This window comes from Pteropus alecto, unplaced genomic scaffold (genome assembly GCF_000325575.1).
Source record: "Pteropus alecto unplaced genomic scaffold, ASM32557v1 scaffold146, whole genome shotgun sequence".
NCBI lineage: Eukaryota > Metazoa > Chordata > Mammalia > Chiroptera > Pteropodidae > Pteropus > Pteropus alecto.
In genome coordinates, this window is record NW_006442107.1 from 27480623 (window position 1) to 27503825 (window position 23203).

Consider the following 23203-nt stretch of genomic DNA (forward strand, 5'->3'; position numbering starts at 1 on the left):
TTCCAGTTTTTGAGCTCTAATTGACATAAAACATTGTATTAGTTTAGTGTACACAGCATAATGATTTCTGTATGTATATACTGCAAAATGATTATCACGGTAAGTTTTGTTAACATTCATCACCTCACATAGCTATATTTTTTTTTTCTTATGTTGAGAACTTTTAAAGTTTACTCTTAGAAACTTTCAAGTAGATAGTGTGGTTTTGCTAACTATGGTCACCATGCTGTGCATACATCCCCAAGACTTACTTATCTTATAACTGGAAGTTTATACCTTTGACCACCTTCATTTTGCCTACTCAACACCCCCTACCTCTGGCAACCACCAGTCCATTCAAAATTTGCTAATGATTTTGTTTTAATTTTACTATATCTATTTTGGCTGAGTGTGGATTTGTATATTTCCCCTCTTGGTTCTGTCAGTGTTTATATATTTTGAGGCTATGCTATTATGTACATATAGACTTAGATTATTATATTTTCCTGGCATATCAAATTGACTATCATTACAGTCTTCATCTTTTTCTCTAGCAGTGCTTTTGTCTTGAAGTCCACTTTGATAACAGCATACCAACTTTCCATATGAGTGACACACGAAAGCTACCTTAGGGAGCATAATACTTAGTGTTTGCATAAATTTTTTTAAATTACTTTTGTATCTTTATATTTTGTTTTCTAACGGTAGTTGTTTCTTAAAATAATCTTCTCTTTTAATTGAAAAGTTTAGATCTTACATATAATTACCAAATGTATACTTTTAAATCTACTCTTACCAGTTTTTTATTTGATACTATTTGTTTTTTTCTTAATTTATTGTTTTTAATTGTTATTTTCTCCTTAAGTTGGTAGTTACACAGTCTTACAAATCTCTAAGTGATTTTTTTTTTTTTTTTTTAGAAATTACAACATATATAGTTGACCAATGCATAATTGCCTTTTTTACCCTCTTTTTGGGCAGTGCATGCATCCTAGAACACTTAAACTCCATTTTTTCTTTTCTACCTTACATGCTTTTGTTGTTATGTGTGTTAAACCTATCAAGATGTTATTATTTAGTGTAGTCAGTGTTCATTTAGATTTACTAACATACTTTCTGTTAATCTTCAACTTAGGGCTTCCATCTGAGATCACTTTCTGTCAGGGTATCTGAGGAAATTCCTTTAGTATTTCCTCTAGTGCACATTTGCTGGTGATGAATTATCTCATTTTTGCCTGAAAAAATGTTTTTCTACCCTCATACTCGAAGTATATTTTTTCTGGATGTAATATTCTAAGTTGCTTTCTTGCAGTACTTGCAAGCCATCGTTCACGCTCCCATCATTTCTGTTGAGAAGTTAGCTCTCAAGTCTTATTGTTGTTATCTTGAAAAGTAACCATTTCCCTTCTTCATTAGTGGTTTTGAGTTTTGTTTTCAGCAGTTTTACTCTGGCATGTTTGTGTATGAATTGATTTTTATTTATCCCGCTTGGTTTTTGTGAGCTTTCATTTTGTGGTTTTTGTTCAGTTTTGAAATTTTTTCAGCCATTATTTCATTAAATATGCATTACCTCTTTACCTCTTCCTCTTCTTCTGGCAACTCTTAATTACATGCACATTAGCCCTTCTCTCAATATTCTGTCTCTTAACCCTCTTTGCCATTCTCGTGTTACTCTTCATTGTATGTATTTTCTTCTGAACTATTTTCAATTAACTAATATCTCTTAAGTAGTATCTAATTTACTGTTAAATCCATCTTTGAATTATCAATTCCTGTTTGGTATTTTTAGTTATTTTTTTTTATAGGTCCATTTCTCTGTTGGGATTCTCAATCTTGTGTTTTATTACCCTGAGTAGTAACTAAAGTCTGTCAAGGAATCCTTTGGGTTCGTTATCTCTTGTTTTTGTTGATTTTCATTCTAGTTTTCTTGCCTGTTAATGTACCTGGTTGTTTCTTTTTTGTGGTTTGTTTTTTACCATACATTTTATTTATGAATGTTTATAGAAATAATTTGAAAGCTAAGATGTTATTTTTCTCCAGAGTTTGCATTCACTTCTGTTCATTGTTTGGGCCATTAGCAGTCTGTTATCATTTCAGTGCAATTTCAGAGATTCAGTTGATTCAAAGCTATAAGTTGTTTTTCCCTTGAGAGCCTGTCTACTTTAGGTCACCTCTACTTCTAAGATATGCTCCCAGGAGCACAACAGCCTTAAATGTGAAACTCACCTCTCAGGGACTCCATGCTCTCTAAAAAAAATTTTTCACTTTTTGCTTGTTATCTCTCAAACATCTTTAAGCAGATGTCTTTCTAAACATGGTTGTCTTCATCAGGAAGGGTGTGTTTGCTATTTGGAAGCAGAAGTCTGTTTCATTTTCACTGTAACTTTATTAGGTATTATCCTCTTGGAGAGAATATGACTTAGAGAAAAGTTAAAGAGTTTTCCCTAAGGTTGCATATATGTTGCAGTACTGGGGTTTCAAGTCAGATGTGTATTCAAAGCCTTTTTCTTTTTGCTACATTATGCCAATATTTTGAGACTATAATGAAGTGCAAAAGCCATATGAGCCACCTTGCACAAACTAAGCAAGGTATACCTAGAATGTCATTCATATTTTCACTGTGGTTAAGTGTGACCAAAACACTTAACTGTACCTCTTATTAGGCACTAAATTTGTTATTGTTAAGTCACAGTAAATACCTTATATATGTAAAGTTAAATATTTAGAAAAGCAATATTAAAAGATCATGATATCCTATAATTTTGAAATGTAAAACTGTGAGTTGGAAATTTATCATGTAGAATTGGAGCAAAATTCACTTGACATATAATTCAGCATTTTTGTGTTTACTTTGTCAACTTTCAACTTTATCACACCCAGAGCTTGGTTTCTGTATCTTTTGTTAAATAATGTCCAGGCAAGAGGGACCTAGGAGTAAGTGTAATATTGCAGGAAATATTTGTTGAATGAAGGTGAATGTAGTAGTAGTAATTCTCTTTTTATGCATTTTCTCTTTGTGAAAGGAACAGAAATTTTGATGCTTTGTATTTCTTCTCCCTTTATTTAAAGTTGTGAATAACTCTCTCTTTCTTTCTAACTTAGGGATAAAGCAGTTCCTAATAAAATGGGGATATATTGTATCCAGTTTGGTTTAATGGATAAAACAAATACTCTTAACAGTGAACAGGTTTGCTTACTCTCTTTATATATGACAGCTAGCTTTACATTTTCTTGCTTAGTTTAGGAATGAAATATTTTCAAATGAATTAATTATTGGATGCAGAGTACAAGTAATACAATTTTCAGGAATATTAGAATAGAATATATTTAAATTATGTTAATAGATATGACCTTATTCAGAAGTTACTTTTCCATGTCTCTCTCCCTTTTTTTTTTCAATGTGCCAGGATATCTATTGCAGAATTGTTTGAAGCACACACACACACACAAAAGGCTCAAAGACCTAATTTAACATAAGCATCCATTCGTTAGTGGAATGGTTGATAAATTTTAATGTTTATACAGTCTCAATTTGGCCTCTTCTGTATGTCCCCACTTGTAGAACTTCTGTCCAGCTAGACTTCTGGTGACTTCCATGATGGCTGTACTGTAGTTTAGTTGTAATTTTAATGTGATTGTGAAAGGAGGTAAGCAGTGTTTACCTACTCTGCCATCCTGACTGGAAGCCTTTCCATGTCTCTTTATATCAAAGACTCAATTAGTAAGCCTTTTAGTGTGTATCATGGTAAGGTTGCTGCTATCAGCCATACATGAAAATTTTTCAATTAATAGTATTTCAGGTACTGGAATTCTGGCTAATGAAGTTTAAGGTAGTTTTAACATCCATCATCTCTATTCAGTAGATCCATTCAATAAATGATAGTGTACTAAATTTTTTTAAATTACCTATATTTTTCAGTGCCTCTAAATGTGTTTTTAGATAATTGTTAACATTCAAGAATTAATCTCTGATACGCTTTTTATCCTGAGTTTTTTTAAAGTTGATTAGTTTTGAGATTAATGGAAATACATTTTAGAAGGTAACATTTCGTTTAGTATATGCTATCATTTCTTCTTTTACTCTTGAATACTAAACCATCAATATATTGTTAATCAGAATGCTTCTTTTGTTTTGAAAGATTTTAGTTGATGTTCTACCTAATCAACCTGTGAAGTTAGTACCTAAAATTCAGCCAGATACACCAGCTGTTTCAAATGTTCACTCAGTTACCAATAGGACCTTGGTCAAAGATCTACATCTTATTATCACGGTAATGTTTATTTGCTTCCAAAATTGCAAAAGGTAATAAATATTATTTCTAGTTTTAGGGTGCAGAATGGTTCTTATAGAATCATTTTGATTATTCAGTTTAAGGTTATAGGGGAAATTTGTACAGATGAATGAAATATTTATAAACATCTTTGAATACAAGGAGAATGTTTAACATTATATATAAACTATATCCAGATATACTGATTAGTACTGACTCAAAAATGCAGAAATATGCCTTTCCTAATTTGTCCTCTTAAAATTCCCTGTTTCATATATGTTTCATGGATCTGTGTCAAGTAAGTTGATTCCTCCATGTCCATTTCACTGAGAGGACAAGAGGAAGTAATTAAGTAATTATTTTTAAAAGATCTACTCTGATGACTGACTGTAGTGAGCTCAAAGTTTCTGGAGAGGAAGCAGCAATATAATTGCCAAGAATTTTAACAAAAACAAGTAAAACACAGTTGTAGGACTTCACCTTTATGGAAAATTTTGCTGGTAGGATACATAACACCTTTGTTTATTTTCCAGTTTTAGACAAGTGAGTCATTCTCTTGTCCACGTTAATAGGTGCTAAAAGTACACAACGAAGTGAAACTTTAAAATGGAAGTCTTTTTAATACAGAACGTTAGGATCCAATATATTAGATGGAAGCACTGGTTCTTTCATCATTTCTGGGATTATTTTCTGCCCGTGGAGCACTTAATCTGAGAACTAAATTCTGTGCTTGGAGTAAAGGAGCAACATAATTTAATACTTGGGGTTTTCTAAATACATGTCATATTTTTGATTTGTACATGTCCTTCTCTGGGTTTAATCTCCTTACCGTACTTCTAATTAGTTATTTTCTGTTGTTTAAGGATGAGTACAACAATCAGACTGGAATTGATTTGGTCGGCACTGTAATAGCTACCATTAAAGGTTCTGATGAGGAAGATACTGATACACCACTCTTTATCGGGAAAGTTAAAACACTTCAATTTCCCTTTGTGAAAGGTTCAACTGAAATCACGGTAATTTTTATATCTTTTGATAGATAAGATTTCTGTATTTTATAGCTTATCCGACAATAGTACCATACCTGTTCTTTGTATATATAGCTATGAAGTTGTTCTAATTATAGCATTAAATTGAAAAGTCAAAAAAAAAGTCATTTGAAATATTGTGATTTTGCTCTAAACTATTACAAATTGAACCCAGGATCAGTATTACTATTAGCAAGATATCTTTTCCTATGAGATGACTGTTTTCTCTGCTTCTAGTGATTGTTAGCTTCAGTGATAGTATATTCATGCTTCATTGAAAAGCTATCATTCTGTAGATAGAATAAAACAAAGCCCACCTAAAACGTATATATAGCTTAGGAAAATTTAATAACAGCTTATCATTGTTATTTTTTTCCAAAATGGAAATGATTTTACTTATAAAAAATACATAGTGCAACCCCCCCCCCACATACACAAACACAAAATCTTTTATCACCTTTCAGAGATAACAGTGATTAGTAATTTAGTGTATAACCTCCAGACTTTTCTGTATATACACTAACACTGCACAGATACTCTGTGTGTATGATTTATAATCATGAGGGGATGTAAAATTTCAATAAGATAATAGAACATTGGTTTTATAAAAATATTCTTTTCTCATTTAACACATCTCGATATATTTCTTCATCAGTAAGTATAAACCAACATCAATTTAGTGGTAATCATAATTTATTTGATCAATCCTAAATGAAAATTTAATTTCTATCCAAAGCTTGTTTTTATCAACAGTGCTTCCATCAGCTTTATTCTATGTATATCATTTTGTATATATCTGATTATTTCCTTAAGAAATTACTGGAAGTAGAATTGGAATTAATATTCCCACCAGAATTATGTCTACATTCTCATAATATTACCAACCCTTAATATGAACAGTTTTTAAAATTCTAACCATTTTCTGTATTTAAAAAAGTTTTTTCTTTGTTACTAGTAAGGTTGAACATTTTTCATATTTTTGATCTTTATACGATTGTCTCTCAACTCTTTTAATTATTTCATCATTTTCTTCTTAATATTAAAGATATTAATGTTCTTTTGTATGTAAATTTTTTTTCTGAGTTTGTCTTTTATTAGGACTTTGTTTAAATTGGGGCAGGAAGAAAGATTACATTCACAGTGCTAGCTTTAATATCTTATGCATTTAATCTTTAACTTTGAACTTTATTTTTATCTCTTTCAAATTCATTAACTAAGTTTCTTGGTATCATTTAAATAATTCTTCCTGTACCAATAAATTTGAAATGTCACCTTTTCTTGTATTTTTATCAATATTTATCTTTATATCTAATCCAATGCTGATATCTTTTTTTTAAAAATTAAAATGTAGTTGACATACAAAACTGTATTAGTTTCAGATATACAGTATATCACATTGTTTTAATAACATTAGTCTTATCGTCGAGGAGACTGCCAGCTTGACTTGGCGTAATATAGACATGTCAGTTGGTTTGACCATGACAAACCCTTACAGCATTTCCATTTTAATTAGTTTCCCACATTTAAAGTTCTGGAGTTTTTACATAAAAATTTGCGCTGCTTGTTTGGAGAATTCTAAAGACCTTACAATACTGGGCTAAGATTCTCTTATGACAGCAGGATTTTCAAGTCAGCTATACCTGTGCCACTTCTTTTCATCTCTTGATATTGAGAGCAAGTGTCAGTTGACACATCTATTTACACTTTTTAAATTATTTTTATTGTAATGGAGAGTAAAGTTAAATTTTCTTGTACCTTGACAAAAAATTAGATAATTAAAGCCACATGTTGGAAAACAAAGAAGAGGGAAGACATGTCGAACATGCAAAGTAGGTTTGTTTTGGAAAAATACACCTAGCCCACTTTACCTATTTCCTGTTTACATATGTACTACTTCCTTGTTCCCCCTGTAGGCATTTGAAATTGCTAACCCTGCTGTACCCGTTTCTGAGGTTAATATGATGGCTTAAACTATTCCCCCGCAGCTGCATATAGAATCTAAGCTTCATGTCATACATATGAATTTCCACTAGAGGTTCCTAATACCCCACTGAATAAGCAGAAACCTCTTAAGCTCTACTTGATTCCTGACCTATATATATTGATTTGGTAGGTCTGGAGCAGAGCTCTGGAATATAATTTGTAACAAGCAGGTGATTCTTATCATGAGGACCACTTAGGAAACACTGGCCCAGAACACAACCAGTATTTGTAAACATTACACATTCACTTGACTGCATAATTGCTTTCTTTAAAGTTATCATCTAAATTTATAATTTTTCAAGTTGGTTAATTGTGTTATTCAAATTCTCTATATTATTTCCCTACTCAATCTGGAAATTTCTTAAATTTCTCAAGTTTCATTCTGATCATTTGTCCATATATCATACTCCAAATTCCCTTTTGTATTTGGATTCAGTTTTGGACTCTTCAGTTCTCTACATTTCTGTTATTCTGTTTATGCTTTTTTATTGATCAGCTATAGATCAGAGATTACAAACTGTAAAACTTTGAGATAGGAAAGGCCTCCTTAAACAAGACATAAAGGAAGACATTTTATTTTTAACTATAATGAAATTTAAAACTATATACCATAAACATATCTTAAACAGAATTAAAAGAATAATGGTTGTATATTGATAATTGTTGACACTGAATAATGGTATGTATAGAAATTCATTATATGATTGTATAAGAAAATAATTTTAAAGATGCTAAGTGGGGTAGAAATGTTGCTACGTATATATTGCTATATATGTATTGTTAAGTATATATATTATAGCGATATTTTTATATATAACAGAAGATTAACATATTAAACGTATTCTTAAATTCCTAAAGAACTGCATGCAAAGCAAAGAATAAAGACAATCTTTTAAAAAAATAAATGAACAAAGATTGTGGATAGGCAAATAATAGATGAGAAAGTATAAATGACCAATAAACAAGAAGCATGACCTCAGTACCAGTCAAGAAAATGCTCGTTAAAACAGTAATGACTGTTTTTTTAATCCATCTTTTTTAGAAAAAAATACTTGATTGATATTAAATGTTGGTCAGCATCAGGGAAGCTAGTTATTTTTATATACTAATGGTGAGAGAATAAATTGATACAGCCTTTTTGAAGGGGAGTTGGATACTACCTATTAAACTGTTTAAACAAGTCATTATATTTCTCATTATTCTAGAGAAGACACAAAGAAGTAGTGAAAGATATTTTCTTTGCTGTATTATAAATAGCTAAATATTTTTAAACTAATGTTCATCACCCAATGAAAGAATATTATAGTATTCTGTACTTTTTGGAGAAAGAATTATTAGCTATAATTTATAATTTTGTTATTTTGTGGATCATTCTACAATGTTTTATTTAAATTTTTTGAAATTCTCTGAATTGTACTGTAGTCTAAAACACAAAACAGGCTCTATTTCCTATAAGACTGAAAAAAATTATTTAGGTTATAAATATTTATATTTGCATTATTTACAAATTATATGCTATGGTCTTAAACTAAAATGTAGCAAAAGGTATGTATGTGTGTGCACTGATGAAGAAAATAGAGTTTTAAAAAATCTTTAGAGCTTTTTGGGACCTCTTGTTTGGTCACTTGGGACTGGTGGGTCTACTTCCATGGTAACAACTGTAACTTAAACTCAGCTTTGGGCTTTGGGCATTGCTTTGTGGTTGTTTTTATAACTTTCACACCATTAGCTGTTTCACACGACTTCAACTTAAAGGTTGGAATTAAGAAGATTTTATAGGTCAAGATATAAGTGGCCATCGATATTTCTAGTCTGAAAGAAAAGATTCTTTTTCTTATAATTTTTCACTGTATATATTCTTTACTTAATCTGTTTATTGATAAGATCATTTGGCTTTCAAACCAATACCAAAAGGTAAAAAATTTTATGTCTCAGTTGGTCCTAGTTATGTTTTAATGAATGTTTGATGAATCTTAAGGGTCAGTGTCTTGCCTTTAAAATTTACTGCTTACTTGGAAACAGCACAGCGAGATATATAACATTTATATATAGACAAATACCTTTATAAATTTCAGTTTTTTACTGTTTTCTCTTTATATAGAGTCTAGTACTGGCAGAAAATAGCCCTGGAAAGGATAGTACTGAATATTATATTGTATTTGAGCCTCAGCTGCCAGCTTTGTCAAGAACATTAAAATCATACATCCTACCATTTATGTTTTCTGATGGTAAGTTTCTAGGAAAACAAAATTAAACTCTTATGTTTGTAATACCTTAGATAACCTTGTTTTGCTTTCCATTAAATTGTGCTTATTAGTTATCTATTCATGTTTATGACATATTTGAGGGAAGTAACAATTTTTAAATTGAAGTAAATTATCTGAATGTTTTTTCTTAGATGTTAAGAAGCAACAACAGATGCAAGCAATTACCAAAAAGAAGGATGAATTATCTAAATATATCGGAATGTATAGAAGTGTATTTGAAACCAGCAAACAACTTATTGATGAAATGAAGTGTAAGTCATTTTTTTATTCAAAAATAATAATAAATTATGCTTTCGGGAATGGTAAGGCAGAAAGTCGAGACCATGAGACATAAACATTGTCTATATTCCTTGACTGCAAGTAAACTGCAAAACACTGCAGACAGGTAGTAATGATGGCTTATAATATTCATCATTTGATATACATAAGATGAAGTGTTCCTTTATTTTAAATAAATTTATATCTTGCTTACCTACAAAAATTTGAGATTTTTAAAATTAGAAATGTGAATCTGGAAATTTAAGGGTTCGACATCATAAAATGTTTATATCTAGCTCCAGTTTTTGGCAACAGATTAGATGACAGTATCAATAGGGGATGTGTAATTTGATTTTTAGTTCGAGTCATGGAACTGTATATATTTTAATTAAAATATCTGCAGTATATATGTATATACACACACACACATATATATCTTTCTCACTGTGTAGCTGTACAAGGTCGCACACAGATAGAGAAGTATGCAACTTATTTTTGTTTTAATACACAGAATGTTCGCTGCAATTCTCAATAATGTTTATATACCGTTAACACAAGGCATTTGCTGAGTTGTTCTGTATCATCTTTTTCTGTTTGTCAGATTTTTTTCACTATGGTTTTTGGCTTTGTGTGAACTACATAGTTAAAATTTTGGTCTATTAACTAACAAATATGTACTGCCTTAATCAAAGTACTCACCTTTGTATATCTATCCATAGTCAAGGATATTTAGAGGATAGTAGGAACTAAGTAGTGTATTTTTGTAGCACTAAAAATTGTTTTTATAAAGTCTTATTTGGTTATTGGAACAACCTTATGCAGTTATGTATAATTTATGTTTAGTCATGTGGATTAAGATTAAATAATTTATCCAAGACTATCGTTTTTAGTATAATATCTCATTAATTTATTGCTTATTTTTATGTATTAGATATGAACCTTATAGCTTTGAATTTCTAAAATAGACATCATTTTTTCATTTAGGTCAGTCATTAAAAGGAAAAAAATTGAAAACATTTTCAAAACCTGTATTTGGGGAATTATTACAATTTTTTGTTTGCTTATTTTAAATTTTAGGCCAGGTTGAAGGAGCAAAATTAAAAGAGGTCCAGTTGCGAAATGAACTAAAAACACATAATATTGACATTCCTATAACACAACAGGTACAGTTTCCAAGTATATGTGAAAGATTTATTTTTTTATTAAATTATAATCTGTAATTTTTTTTTGACCATTCATATTTATTCAGAATGTTATGGCCACTACTGTTTTGGGGTACTAAGATGTGTATTATAATCTAGTCACTTACTAGACATTAAAAGAGTATAACAAAATGATAGTGCTGTTTTCAAAGCAATTGCAGTTTGTGTTTCTAATGTAATGACACTAATAAGTGAAAGTAATACTACATCAGTTTGAGAACTGCACTGAAAAGACTGTGTAAGTTATATAGTATGTAGTATATAAGTAGTGGCAAAGAAAATGAGAGAAAGTAACAAGAGACGATAGATGTTTTTAAACTTACATTCTTTTATGTACTCAGTTTCAAAGAGAAGTCCTATTATAGGTCATGTGTTTCTTAACTAAGATAAAAAAAAAATCAGTGAGGTAAAAGTTTTATATTACTCTTTTAAGTAACCATACTCTTTTAATAATGCTTGCTTAGTAATGTTATGTTTTGGGGTTGTTTAGACTGTCGATTTTTCTCTGCTATCATTATGGACTGCCTAGTACAAGAGTAATTGGCCTAGTACAAGAGTAGTTAATTTTTCTTTATAAATTACAGATGCCACACATTGAAGCACTTTTGAAAAGAAAGTTGTCAGAACAGGAAGAACTAAAGAAAAAACCTAGAAGATCATGTACTCTTCCAAACTATACTAAAGGCAGTGGAAATGTTTTGGGAAAGGTTTGTTTTTATCCTTTTAAGAGGCAATGTATTTTATTACCTTGTTTTGTTTAAAATGTTTTTAAATGACATTATAATAAAAGTGTGCATTTCTTTGTACTTTTAAACTTTTCCAATAAATTACTTACTCTTGTTACTATACTAGAGATTTGGCAGAATTTAAAACTGCCAAATAAATTACTTTTAAATTTTTCCAATAAATTACTTACTCTTGTTACTATACTAGAGATTTGGCAGAATTTAAAACTGAAATGAATAATTAATTTCATAATTCATGTTACTATTGAAGGCTATGGCAGAAATTGTTAAAATGTCTTAGTTCAAGGCTTATTTCCTACTTAGAGATGCTTTTATGTCATATGGCTTTATAGGTAGCCAAAACCTTTCCATGTGACTCAGACTTTGGTGAGACAACAGAAGAGAGATCAGAATTTTTGAGTGTTGAATCGAATGTTGTTGGAAAATGAATTCTGGAATGCTCCTAGAACTTAAGAATAAACCATAAGGAATGGGAGGGGGTGTCAAAAAAGAAAAGAATGAACAGTAAGAACAAACAAGAAACTTCATACATTGTTTACTGCCAAGAGAATGCCATTTTTCCTTATTTTCTGTTTCTTCCCTCTTAGGTTCTACTTTTTGTCAAATGAATTATATTTTCATTTTTTTTCCTTCCAATATTTAGTCCTGAACATTCTATTTTATAGAAAGTTTTATTATAGAACATCTTCAATTTTTAATGGTGTGAAGTTTTGTTGTATATGTATGTGTGGTTTACTTGTTAAACTTTTACATTTAATATGCATCTTGGCTTTCTGCTTTTACCTCCGTTTTAAAATTGAGGAAACTGAAACTGAAGTATAGAGGGATTAAAAAAGACTTGCTCAAGGCCACATAGCAAGCAAATGGCAAGCCAGGATTCAAACCCAGGCAGTCTGACTCCAAAGTCTGTACTGTTTATCATTAATCTATATTGTCTTTATACATCATTCTTTCACAGCCACTCTGTGAACTTTTTTAGTATTTCCAGCTTTTATATGAGGTAATTGAGGTTCAGAGAACTTGTTAACATATAATTAGTAAGAGGCAGAACTTAAACATAAACCAAAGTCTCTGATTCTGAAGTCCTTGGTAGTTTCTTTATAAATGGTTCCTTAACATTACAAGCAAACTACATACTGAAAATAGGTAATGGTTACTCTAAAAGTGTGTAGCAGTGTTTTCTACCAGAAACATGTTACATTATTATCCAAACTTCAAATATGAAAATTGAAAAATTAATAATTTAAACTTATAAACTGGAAAACAAGATGCTAATTTATAATTTTTTAAATTGCTGTTCCTTAGAACCAATTTATAGAATTTATAGAAAGAAGCAGTCTTTATAGAAAGAAGCAGTCCTATGAGTCTAAGCATATTGATTATAATAGTCTCATTTCGGGTACTAACATTCCACATTCAGTGCTCGCTTGATATAAAATTCTTGTGCAATATGTAAGAGTTTTACCAAAGTATAAAATGAATTTTAGCAGATGAAATATATTTGTACATCTTTTATTCACATATTTCTCATCATATGTCTTGAAAATCAGAGGGAAACCCTTGAAATCTCTTTTAGTATAGTTTCTCCCCTGTCTTCTCAGAAGTACAAACCCTCTCCTAAGCAGCAAGAGGAACTTTTTCAAATCATGCTTAATTTTCTTCCTTGATTTCTTTTAAAAAAATTCTTCCTGGCATTTATCCTAAAACTAGAATTAATAAGTGTGGAATATAGTAGGGAACAAAAGATTTATAATGTATTTTTAACATGGTGAATACCGCCAGTAATTGGATGCTGCCCTCTTAACTGCAGATATCTTGAAATCCCATCTATATATTTTTTTTAAAGAGCCATTCATCCCTGAGGAGGAATTGAGTAACATCCATAAAAATGGCTAGGGTAGACTCAAAACTGAAAAGGTAAAGCTAAATGAACCAAAGACTGTATGTGGTACACAAGTTTTAAAAAAGTGAGTTTATGTCTTTAAAAGGATTTTGGAAAAAAAAAAAAAAAAAATGAAAATACTGTCTATACTTTGTATCACCTGAAAGTTTAAGGAGAAAATATAGCATTAAGGAGTTTAGTGAGAGCTTTCAATCATATCTTCACTTAGAATTAATTACCCCATTATAAGATTAGGGTGCTTGTGAATAATCATAAAATGGACACCTCTCCTAGTACTTGTGGTCAAAATAGAATGAGATCACTTAATTTGATTTGCCTCTACTAATTCTTCCTTCGTTTGCTAGAACAATTTTTATCTGCATTTACATGTGCTAGTTTCTCTGCATGTCTGTTTTCTTACCTTCTACAAAGTTCAAGAGAATTGGCATACAAATTGACATTATGATATTTCTAACAGTAACACACAACTTTCTTCTTGCTAGGGCAGATTTTTGCCACCATTTCAGGTAAGGATAAAGGGTAGATGTGACCATACCAGTGCAATGAATGAGGTTTTGAAAACTGACTACAAAAGTCCAACCTTGGACTTTGAGGAAAAATGCTTCTGAGTGAGGGGCATTTAAAAAAAGAAAAAAGAATGCTTCTGACTAAAGTATTTGTAAATAGGAAAGTGACTATCCTAAGCACCAAAAGTGTTCTTAGAAGCAGAAGAAATGATTCTTATTTGTAACATTTAGATTTGTTTTCTGAAAGAAATACTATGGTATTGGAATAAAATATCTACTTAGAAGGATATGTTATGTAATTACATTTATGTTTACTTGAGTCTTAAAACTTCATTTATTGCATGTGTATATTATTTAAATATATTTTATGATTACTTAAGATACATCCCAATAGTAGGGATATTAAATGTGAAAAATGTGCCTCAGTAATTAGCTGTTGATATTCCAAATATTTGTATTTGCTCATTTGCAAAATTTATTGGAGTTTAATCTGTGGAACAGTTTTTCCAAAATTTAACAGCCAAATAGACAGTTTAAGATTCAAGCCAGTAAGTTTTTACAGTTTGATAATTTTTAATTCATGCATTTCAATGAAGTGTTTTTGCTGTTTGGACTTGGACTTTTAAAATATTTACTATCAAATTTTTTATATATTTAGAGTTTTATATTTGATTTTTAAAAATGGGTTACAGATTGCACATCTGGCACAAATCGAAGATGATAGAGCTGCAATGGTTATTTCCTGGCATCTGGCAAGTGATATGGATTGTGTTGTCACCCTGACCACTGATGCTGCGCGTCGTATCTATGATGAAACTCAAGGTCGTCAGCAGGTGTTGCCCCTTGATTCTATTTACAAGAAGACTCTTCCAGACTGGAAAAGGTTAGAAAAAAATAGAAGTAATGATTTTTTCTGAAATATCTTTTCTTTTTTATCGAAGTGCTGAATTTAAAGATGATTTCTCTAAAGAATACCTAATACAAACCAAGAAATGACTCAAATTATCTACCTTATTTTTATCTTCATCGTTATTACAATTATTTTTATCTTCATCTTTATTACAAGTGTGTATACTTCATTAAGACCAGTATCGAAGTATATTCAATTATATATGCTGGCCATGTTTAATTTGCTAATTAAATGTCATTTGTATATTTGCAACACTTACAAGCACATGCACACACAAACACAAAGCAAATTTTTGGTTTTTGCCACGGCAAAGATGGGAAGATTTCATTATCATTAACGATATGAAATTGCTTTATTTGGAATAAGGGTATAGATGCATGTTTTTTGTCCTATTTATGTAATATGAAAATAAGCAGCCATCACTCAGGTAGAGAAGATCTCTATTGGAACTGCCAATAGCAAAGTTGAAATGTAAGAGACCATCTAATTAGGATGTTTCATTCTTATTTTAATATAAATCTGATTTCATTGGGTAATTATTTATGTTTTAAATATGTTTTTAGGGAATAACCAAACCTATTAAGTATTTTTAATCTAAATTTTAAAATATGTGTACTCTGAGTTCGACTATTTTCTAAAATTCACTTTAAAAGACTGGAAGACAGAATAGTAAACTAAGTTCATTACCTGTCTGTTTTTAAATAAGGTTAGTTAAAGTCTTCTTTGCTTGTTTTTAATGAAGAAAACTAAAACTATTTTTGTACATCCCATAAAAAAAATAAAAGACTGGAAGAAAATTGTAACAAAACAAAAAAATTAAAATATATAACAGGATTGACCAGTACTTTTCTCAGATTCCTAAACAAAGCTCTGCAAGGCCTACAATTGGGTAAGAATAGAGACTTTAAGGAGAGTGATAACTCATTAAGAGTCTGCTATGTTATTAAACTGACATTTCATTTTGTAATCTGAAATAGATTAAGGAAACAATTGGAATTTGAACTCATCTGCTTCTAAAATCTCTCACTCTGCTATTAGTACTTATTTTAAACAACATGGGAAATCCTGTTAGATTATAATTACTGTGTTGATAAGGGTCATACTTTTTATGAGAGACTGATTTTCCCTCCAGGAGGGTCTTCTCTTACATCCATAATCCCTGAAGACCAAATCAAGAATACTTGATTTAGGGAAAGTGTGAATTTGGTATTTAGGGCTGATGTTTGATCTAGAATAGTTATCCTATTTCTGGTATTGTACCTCTTACTGGGATTGAGTTAACTAGCTTCTGGAGCCACCTTCCTACCTTCAAGATTGGGAAAAGCTATACTATGTGAAAAGGCAAGGCCCTGAAACCTCAGTCAACCTTCATCTCTTGGATCCCATTATTACCTCTGGGCTTCAGTTGTTCATTCTGTATGTTGTGTGAGAAGGATAGAGCCAGGATACTGAGGAGCTACCTCATATGTGTCTCAGTATTGGGCCTTGCCCCTTCCATTCTAGCGTCCCTCTCCCCATGACACAGTCATATCATTCATTAAGGGTAGTAGTACAGATAAAACTATGTAGATATTTTTATATGGTAAATATTGTTTGTTTTCATTTCTAAGGGCATAATAGTTAATCATTTAAGAGTTTCACTTGTGGATAGGGAGATGATTAAATGATCACAGTAATTACAAAATATTCATGTCTTTTATATGTTTTCTAATTAAAAAGTTATATGTGTTTTTTATTTACTTTTTAAAAAATTTCTTTTTGTTCAGACCTCTACCTCATTACCGAAATGGAAAATTATACTTTAAACCCATTGGAGATCCAGTCTTTGCCCGAGATTTGTTAACATTTCCAGATAACATAGAACATTGTGAAACAGGTAAAGGGAGTCATTGCTGACTTTATTTTATATAGATGTTACATTTGTGATCCAGATACATAAATTACTGATTATGGAATTTATTATGTTCTTATTTAGTTTATAAGTGACAGTTTTATTAATATTTCATTCTCATTTTTTCCTCTTAAAATGTTGAATAAAATTCTAATGTTAACATTTTTTGTAAGAAAAATTTTCAGTGTATGTTAATATTTTAACATGACCAAAGAAGATGTCATAATTTAAAAAATGTATTTAATTTTTTAGTATTTGGAATGCTGTTAGGAGACACCATTATTTTGGACAATTTGGATGCTGCCAATCATTATAGAAAAGAGGTACGTATTTGAATTCTTTCCTAATTTGTAGCTCTATTTTAATGTGTATTTTAAAATTTTAATATATTAGAGACCTATATAGAAATAATTTCATTTTATGATACATATGCAAATGACTAACTTTGTCAAAATTAACTTACATGCTGATAAGCAATATAAAATTGGGCAAAATATATGAATAAATAGGCCAACCTGCAAATTAAAATGAGACATATTTTTGAGCTATGAAATTATCCGGAACTCAAAACTAGTATCTGTTATTGAGGATGGTATTGGAAAAAGAGTACTCCTAGATAATGTTGGTGGAAATGTAATTTTATGTCACCCTTGTTTATTAGTTGTTAGGGCTGCTGTAACAAAGTACGACAGACTGGTACTTTTGCCTTTCAGTTCCAAAGGCTTGAAATCCAGTTTAAGGTTTGGGCAAGGTCCATTTTTTCTGAGGTCTGTGAGAGAAGAATGTGTTCCAGGCCTCTGTCCTTGGATTGCAGATGGTCATCTTCTGTTCACATCTGTGCATAACTGTGTCCCTTTCTTATAAGTACACTACTTACTGGATTCGGGCCCAACCTAATTACCTCATTTTAACTTTATTACTTCTGTAAAGACCCTGTCTTCAAATAATGTCACATTCTGAGGAACTGGGAGTTAGGACTTCAACATAAGAATTTTGAGGGACACAGTTTAACCCATAAGACCTTTGAAGGCATAATTTGGCAATATAAACGTTTTAGTCATCTATGCTATATAACAAACACACCAAAAGTTAGTGGTTTTTAACATAACAACATACCAGTTCTCATATCTCTGTGGGTTTCTTCAAGTACTATTAGCAGCAGTGTTAGCTAGTTGCATTTGGGATTGTGGAACTCTAAAATGACTTACTCACACACTGGCAGTTGGTGCTGGTTGCCATCTGGGAATTCAACTGGAGGAGGCCAGAGGCTCAGCTCGTGCAGTCTGCCGGGGTTATTGTTCTCACATACACTTCACCCCAGAGTGCTGTGAGATAATGCCATTAAGATTTTTTAGAAGCCCTTTCATTTACCTACAAGATCTAGGAAGCAGTGCCTTAAATCTGAGGTCTTAATAAAGGGATATCCTCGACTTGATTTTTGACACTGAGACCACATTTTACTGGTTGTGCATTGAATTTGATCTTATCCCGAGATTCTCCATATCTTTTTCAACAATATTTTGTTTGCTGAACAGGCCACAAATGAAAAACAATTTTCCTACCCAGCAAGCCCTGGGTTAGAAATATTTCCTTGAGATTATTTTTTATTTCTTTATTATTAATTTTCTTGAAATTAGTTCCTACTTTAGTTTATCTCCCACTCATACTGGCTTATTGATACTGGCTGTGGCTAGGCACTCCACTGGGGCTGTAGGCTGGCAGATTTGGATCTCTCCACATGAGCCTCTTCTGTGACTACTTGGGCTTTTTCAGAATGGCATCTGGGTTCCAAAACGGATGTTCCAAGCAGTGAAGGCAGATGCTAAGGGTCTCTTAAGTCTCAGCCTTGGAAAGTACATTTGATTGGTTGAAATATGGCCAGCCCAGATCCAAAGCAGGGGATCGGAAGGTGGGAGTAGACTCTCCCTTCATGGGAGAAGGAGCAAAGATTTGCAGCAATCTTTATACGATCACAGAATATTAAGATAATTTATCTGACAGACATACTCCCACAAGTATAAGACAGGTGTGCAAGAATATTCATGTGAATATTAAAGAATTTGTAATGGAAAACTTTGGAAACGGTGTAAATGTCCATCAGTCAGGGTTGGATAACTTCATTAAAGTAATTATAGAGTAGCGTGTTGCTATTTAAAAGAATATAATAGATTTATATGTTCTAAAAAGGAAGATGTACACAATATATTGAAAATTTGCAAAATTATAATGTATAAGGGAATGAAAAGTAAGGTTATGTACTTTCAACAAACTGGAAAAATGAGTTGTATACTGTTGGCTATATTAAGAAGGATTATCACTTCTATATTACTTTTAAGTTTTACTTATAAAAAGTCTGCTCTGAAGTAGGGTCATTCAGAGGGCTGTTGTCAAAATTGAATGATACATATAAAGCATTTAGCAAAGAGCCTAGGTGTGGTAAAATTTCAATAATAAAAGTTCTCTTTGGATAAATCTTGAATTCTTTGACACACAAGAAGTATTAAATTTCATAAGTATAAGGGGCTTGGAAATACTAGGTGATAAATATATATGGAAAATATAGGCTTGTAAATTAGTATAACTGAAAATGAGTAAGAATGTGGTTATATAAGAAAAAAACAGTTTAAAATATGAGTCAGTATCTATAAACAGTGTATTCTAGAATCATGGGTGCCTTAGAGACCCTCTAATCTCACTTTCTAGATGAGCAACTTTAAGCTAAACAAATAGTACATCTGTACCAGTCCATGCTACTAATTCATGGCAGAACTAGAACTAGTCAGAGCAGTTTTTCTTTGGGCTTAATTAAGAAGTAATAAATGTATCTTGAATATAGGAGAGCTAAATGAGAGATTATTGAAAATTACACAACTAGTTGGGGATTAGTCTTTGGCATCTTCACGAATGATTCCTCGTGAACGTAATAATGGCTATAATATACCAGAAAACAGTTATGGATGGGTAAGCTGCTATATTCTGGTAGTGATTAGCAAGTTTATATGTCATGAATTATGGAATAGAAACCATACCCACTAAATGTTATGACAACATGGAATCTGTTAGAAGATAAGAAGCTTTCTGGGGAGAATAGAATTAACAAATTGGGTAATAACTGGAAGATTCTAGTGCTGTCAGATATTTGTACATCCACAGTGTGTAAGACAGTGGTATGCTATTAAATGTTGAGCTCTCTGGACATGGGGTGGTAGGACCCTGATTTGCAGCTTTTGCCAGTCCCCTTGGTGTAAATGCTTATATCATAGCTGATTTCCAGCTGCCTATGTGCAGTCATTGAATGAAGCATACGGTAGACCTAGCTCTCATGACTTGGTAAATGCTACCTCCAGTACACTACTAGGCAGAGTGCTAGGCACTAAGGGTTATACAGAGATAGACTAGACAACTCAGATAGCCAGAGGAAACTCCAGCAGAAATTAAAAGGCTATATCAAAAGGTTATTTCTGGCTATATATCATTAAGATATATACCTTAATTCGTGAACTAGCAATAAAGTAAAGATTCTAAGTGAAGGTGGGAACCCAGAGATAAACAGAACACTTAAAGCCATATTTTGCCTTGAGAACATTTGTCAAACTAATTGAACTTGAGCATCAATTTTCACTCCCTTGAGAGGCTCAGAAGGTAGAAGATAAAAACCAGGTCTTTAACCAAAGTAGAGAATCTGATAGAAGACCCTATGCTAGTAAACTGGAACCCCCAAAGGACTAAACCTTAGTGTAAGAGTGAACAAAGCAATATATCTGCCATTTCCATCTCAAATCCAAGTACCTCTGGAGACTGCCAGAAAATTGCCTTTTTTGAACCTTGGCACTAAGTAAAAAAGAAAAAAATATTAAATTGCTTTCCTAGAGAATTCATCAGTATAAACAGATTGGCCCTCATGTCTGTTTGTAGTCTGCATGCATAATACTTGTCTGAAAAATGTCAAGATAAATGTTTGGTTTCCTATGTTGCTGGACTGGTAGTATCCTTAGATATCTGATAGAGGAAACACAGATTCTCTTTGGAAGAATTCACCTTTATCTTAAAACTTAAAAGACTTCCATGTTGAATATAAGAGCAAGTATTTCTAAGTATGTTTAATATAGTTCAAAAATGAAAATGTTGAAAATGAAGAAAGAACAATTCAATTTAAAGATCAAATAGAACTTCTAAAAATAAAAAATATATAATAAATACTCACCGGACCGGTTTAACAGCTTAAGAGAGAATTAATTAATTGAGAAATAGGTAAAAAAAAAAAAAAAAAAAGTTATCCAGACTGCAGCCCAGAGAGAAGGAATGTAAGAGAAAGAGTTTGAGAGGCTAGAAGATAGAATGAGAAAAATCTCAAAAGGAAAAAAAAAAAGTCTAATTATAGTGCCAAGGGGAGAAGGGGAAGGGAATCATAGGCAATATTTGAAGAACTAATGCCTGAAAACTCTTTAGAACTGATGAAAGACACCAACCCATAGTTTTATAAAAAGCAGTAAAGCAATATTCCATTGTATATACATACCACATCTTTTTTGTCCAATCATCTATCAGAGAATACTTTAGTTGTTTTCATTATTCAGCCATAAAAAAAAAAAAAAATGAAATGCTGCCATTTGCGACAACATGGATGGATCTTGAGATTGTCATGCTAAGCGAAATAAATCAGAAAAAGTTGAGAACCATGTGATTTCACTCATATGTGGGATATAAAACTGAAAGCAACAAATGAACAAGACAAACAAAAACTCAGACACAATGATTTATTGGTTACCAGAGGGAAAAGAGAGGGAGGAGAAAGTAGATGAGGTTAAAGGGGAGCAAATATATGGTAATAGAAGGAGATTTAACTTTGAGTGGTGAACATACAATGCAGTATACATATGTATTAGTGAATTGTACACTTGAAACCTACATATATTAACCAATGTCACCTCAGTAAATTTAATAATAGAAGTAGAGCATATGTGACAAAAGCAGGTGCAGTATATGTTCCTCATAATTGGTATAATACATACTGATTTCTTCCAAAATTTTGAACACTTGAAGTCATATGTAATTCCATCAATTAAATATTATTTTAAAGCTCTCCTGAGAAGAGACTTTTAAGACATCCCTTAGTGACATTGTTAGGTTTCAGTAGTCTTTGTTATTGTTTTCTCTGCCTAAATTCTTCATGTCATTTATCCTACTTTAACCCTTTGTTTATTCCACTCCTTGCTAGTCCCTACAGTGGTTGTGAATAAGTATTTCCCAGAGCTATAGGGCTGTTGTTCACTCACTGAATTTGCAAAAACTGTCATTACTTTTTTTGTCTTAAATGAGAGCTTAGTGGGGTAGAATCGCAAGATTGAAAGATACTTTGAACATTGAAAAACTTTATAAAAATAATATTTGAAGAATTGTTGTAAAAGGGAAACCAAACTCTCCTTTCAACCTGAGGCATTATTGTCAGTCTGTTAACAAGAGAATAAACAAGTCTTAAATTTGAGTGTGTTTATTATTTAAGATGGCATCAAATCGTTAAAAACTATTTTCTGAATCCTGATAGTTCATGAATCCAGTTTGTTTTCTTAATGTTCACTTTTAGAAAACATATAAATCCAAACTGAAAGTAAGGTGTTATTCTTTGTTTTACTAAAAGGTTCATTTTACCAAAAAATTCACTACAGATTTTCTTCAAATAGGCATCTTATTACATTTAAATTTTTTAAGGTATCCAGTTTGATGGGAAAACATCTGTAAAGTACCCCTATAATTATTTTAAAAGAGTAACTACTAGTTATGATTTTTTCTATTGCATGACCTATTTTTCGTTTTTAAAATATCAAGTTTTATTTAAATTTATTTTTATAAATCAGACTATTTAACCCTCAATATTAGATTAGCATAGGTATTTTTACATTAAGTTATAATGTATGAATTCTGTTTCATTGTGCAGATTTCATTTATGTAACTTACTGATGCTTGTAAGTTTCATATTTTTCATTATTAAAATAATGTTTCAGGGCACATTGTTTACACTTGTGATTATTTTTAGAAGCGAAATTGCTGGGTCATGCAAAATTTAAGCTTTTTAACACTTGTCACATTTCCTTTGAGAATGGTTGTCCCAGAGCAGATTAGTATAAGACCTTTTCACCATAGCTCTCCCAATATTCAGTGATATGTGTGGTGTGGTGTGTGTGTGGACATGTGCACACATATATGCATATGTACATTTAACATTTTGATTAGTGAAAATATCTCAATTTGAATTCTACCT

General features: G+C 31.3%; 1 protein-coding gene across 1 annotated transcript in view; it reads left to right on the forward strand.

Moving 5' to 3' along the window:
- SMCHD1 (structural maintenance of chromosomes flexible hinge domain containing 1) overlaps positions 1-23203 on the forward strand; it is a 142827-nt gene that overhangs the window by 99941 nt on the left and 19683 nt on the right. The window contains exons 35-44 of the mRNA XM_006920053.3: positions 3082-3166; positions 4119-4250; positions 5114-5266; positions 9363-9489; positions 9660-9779; positions 10864-10949; positions 11573-11695; positions 14836-15026; positions 16820-16929; positions 17197-17267. Coding sequence (XP_006920115.1) covers positions 3082-3166; positions 4119-4250; positions 5114-5266; positions 9363-9489; positions 9660-9779; positions 10864-10949; positions 11573-11695; positions 14836-15026; positions 16820-16929; positions 17197-17267 — 1198 coding nt within the window. The remainder of the gene's footprint in view (positions 1-3081; positions 3167-4118; positions 4251-5113; positions 5267-9362; positions 9490-9659; positions 9780-10863; positions 10950-11572; positions 11696-14835; positions 15027-16819; positions 16930-17196; positions 17268-23203) is intronic.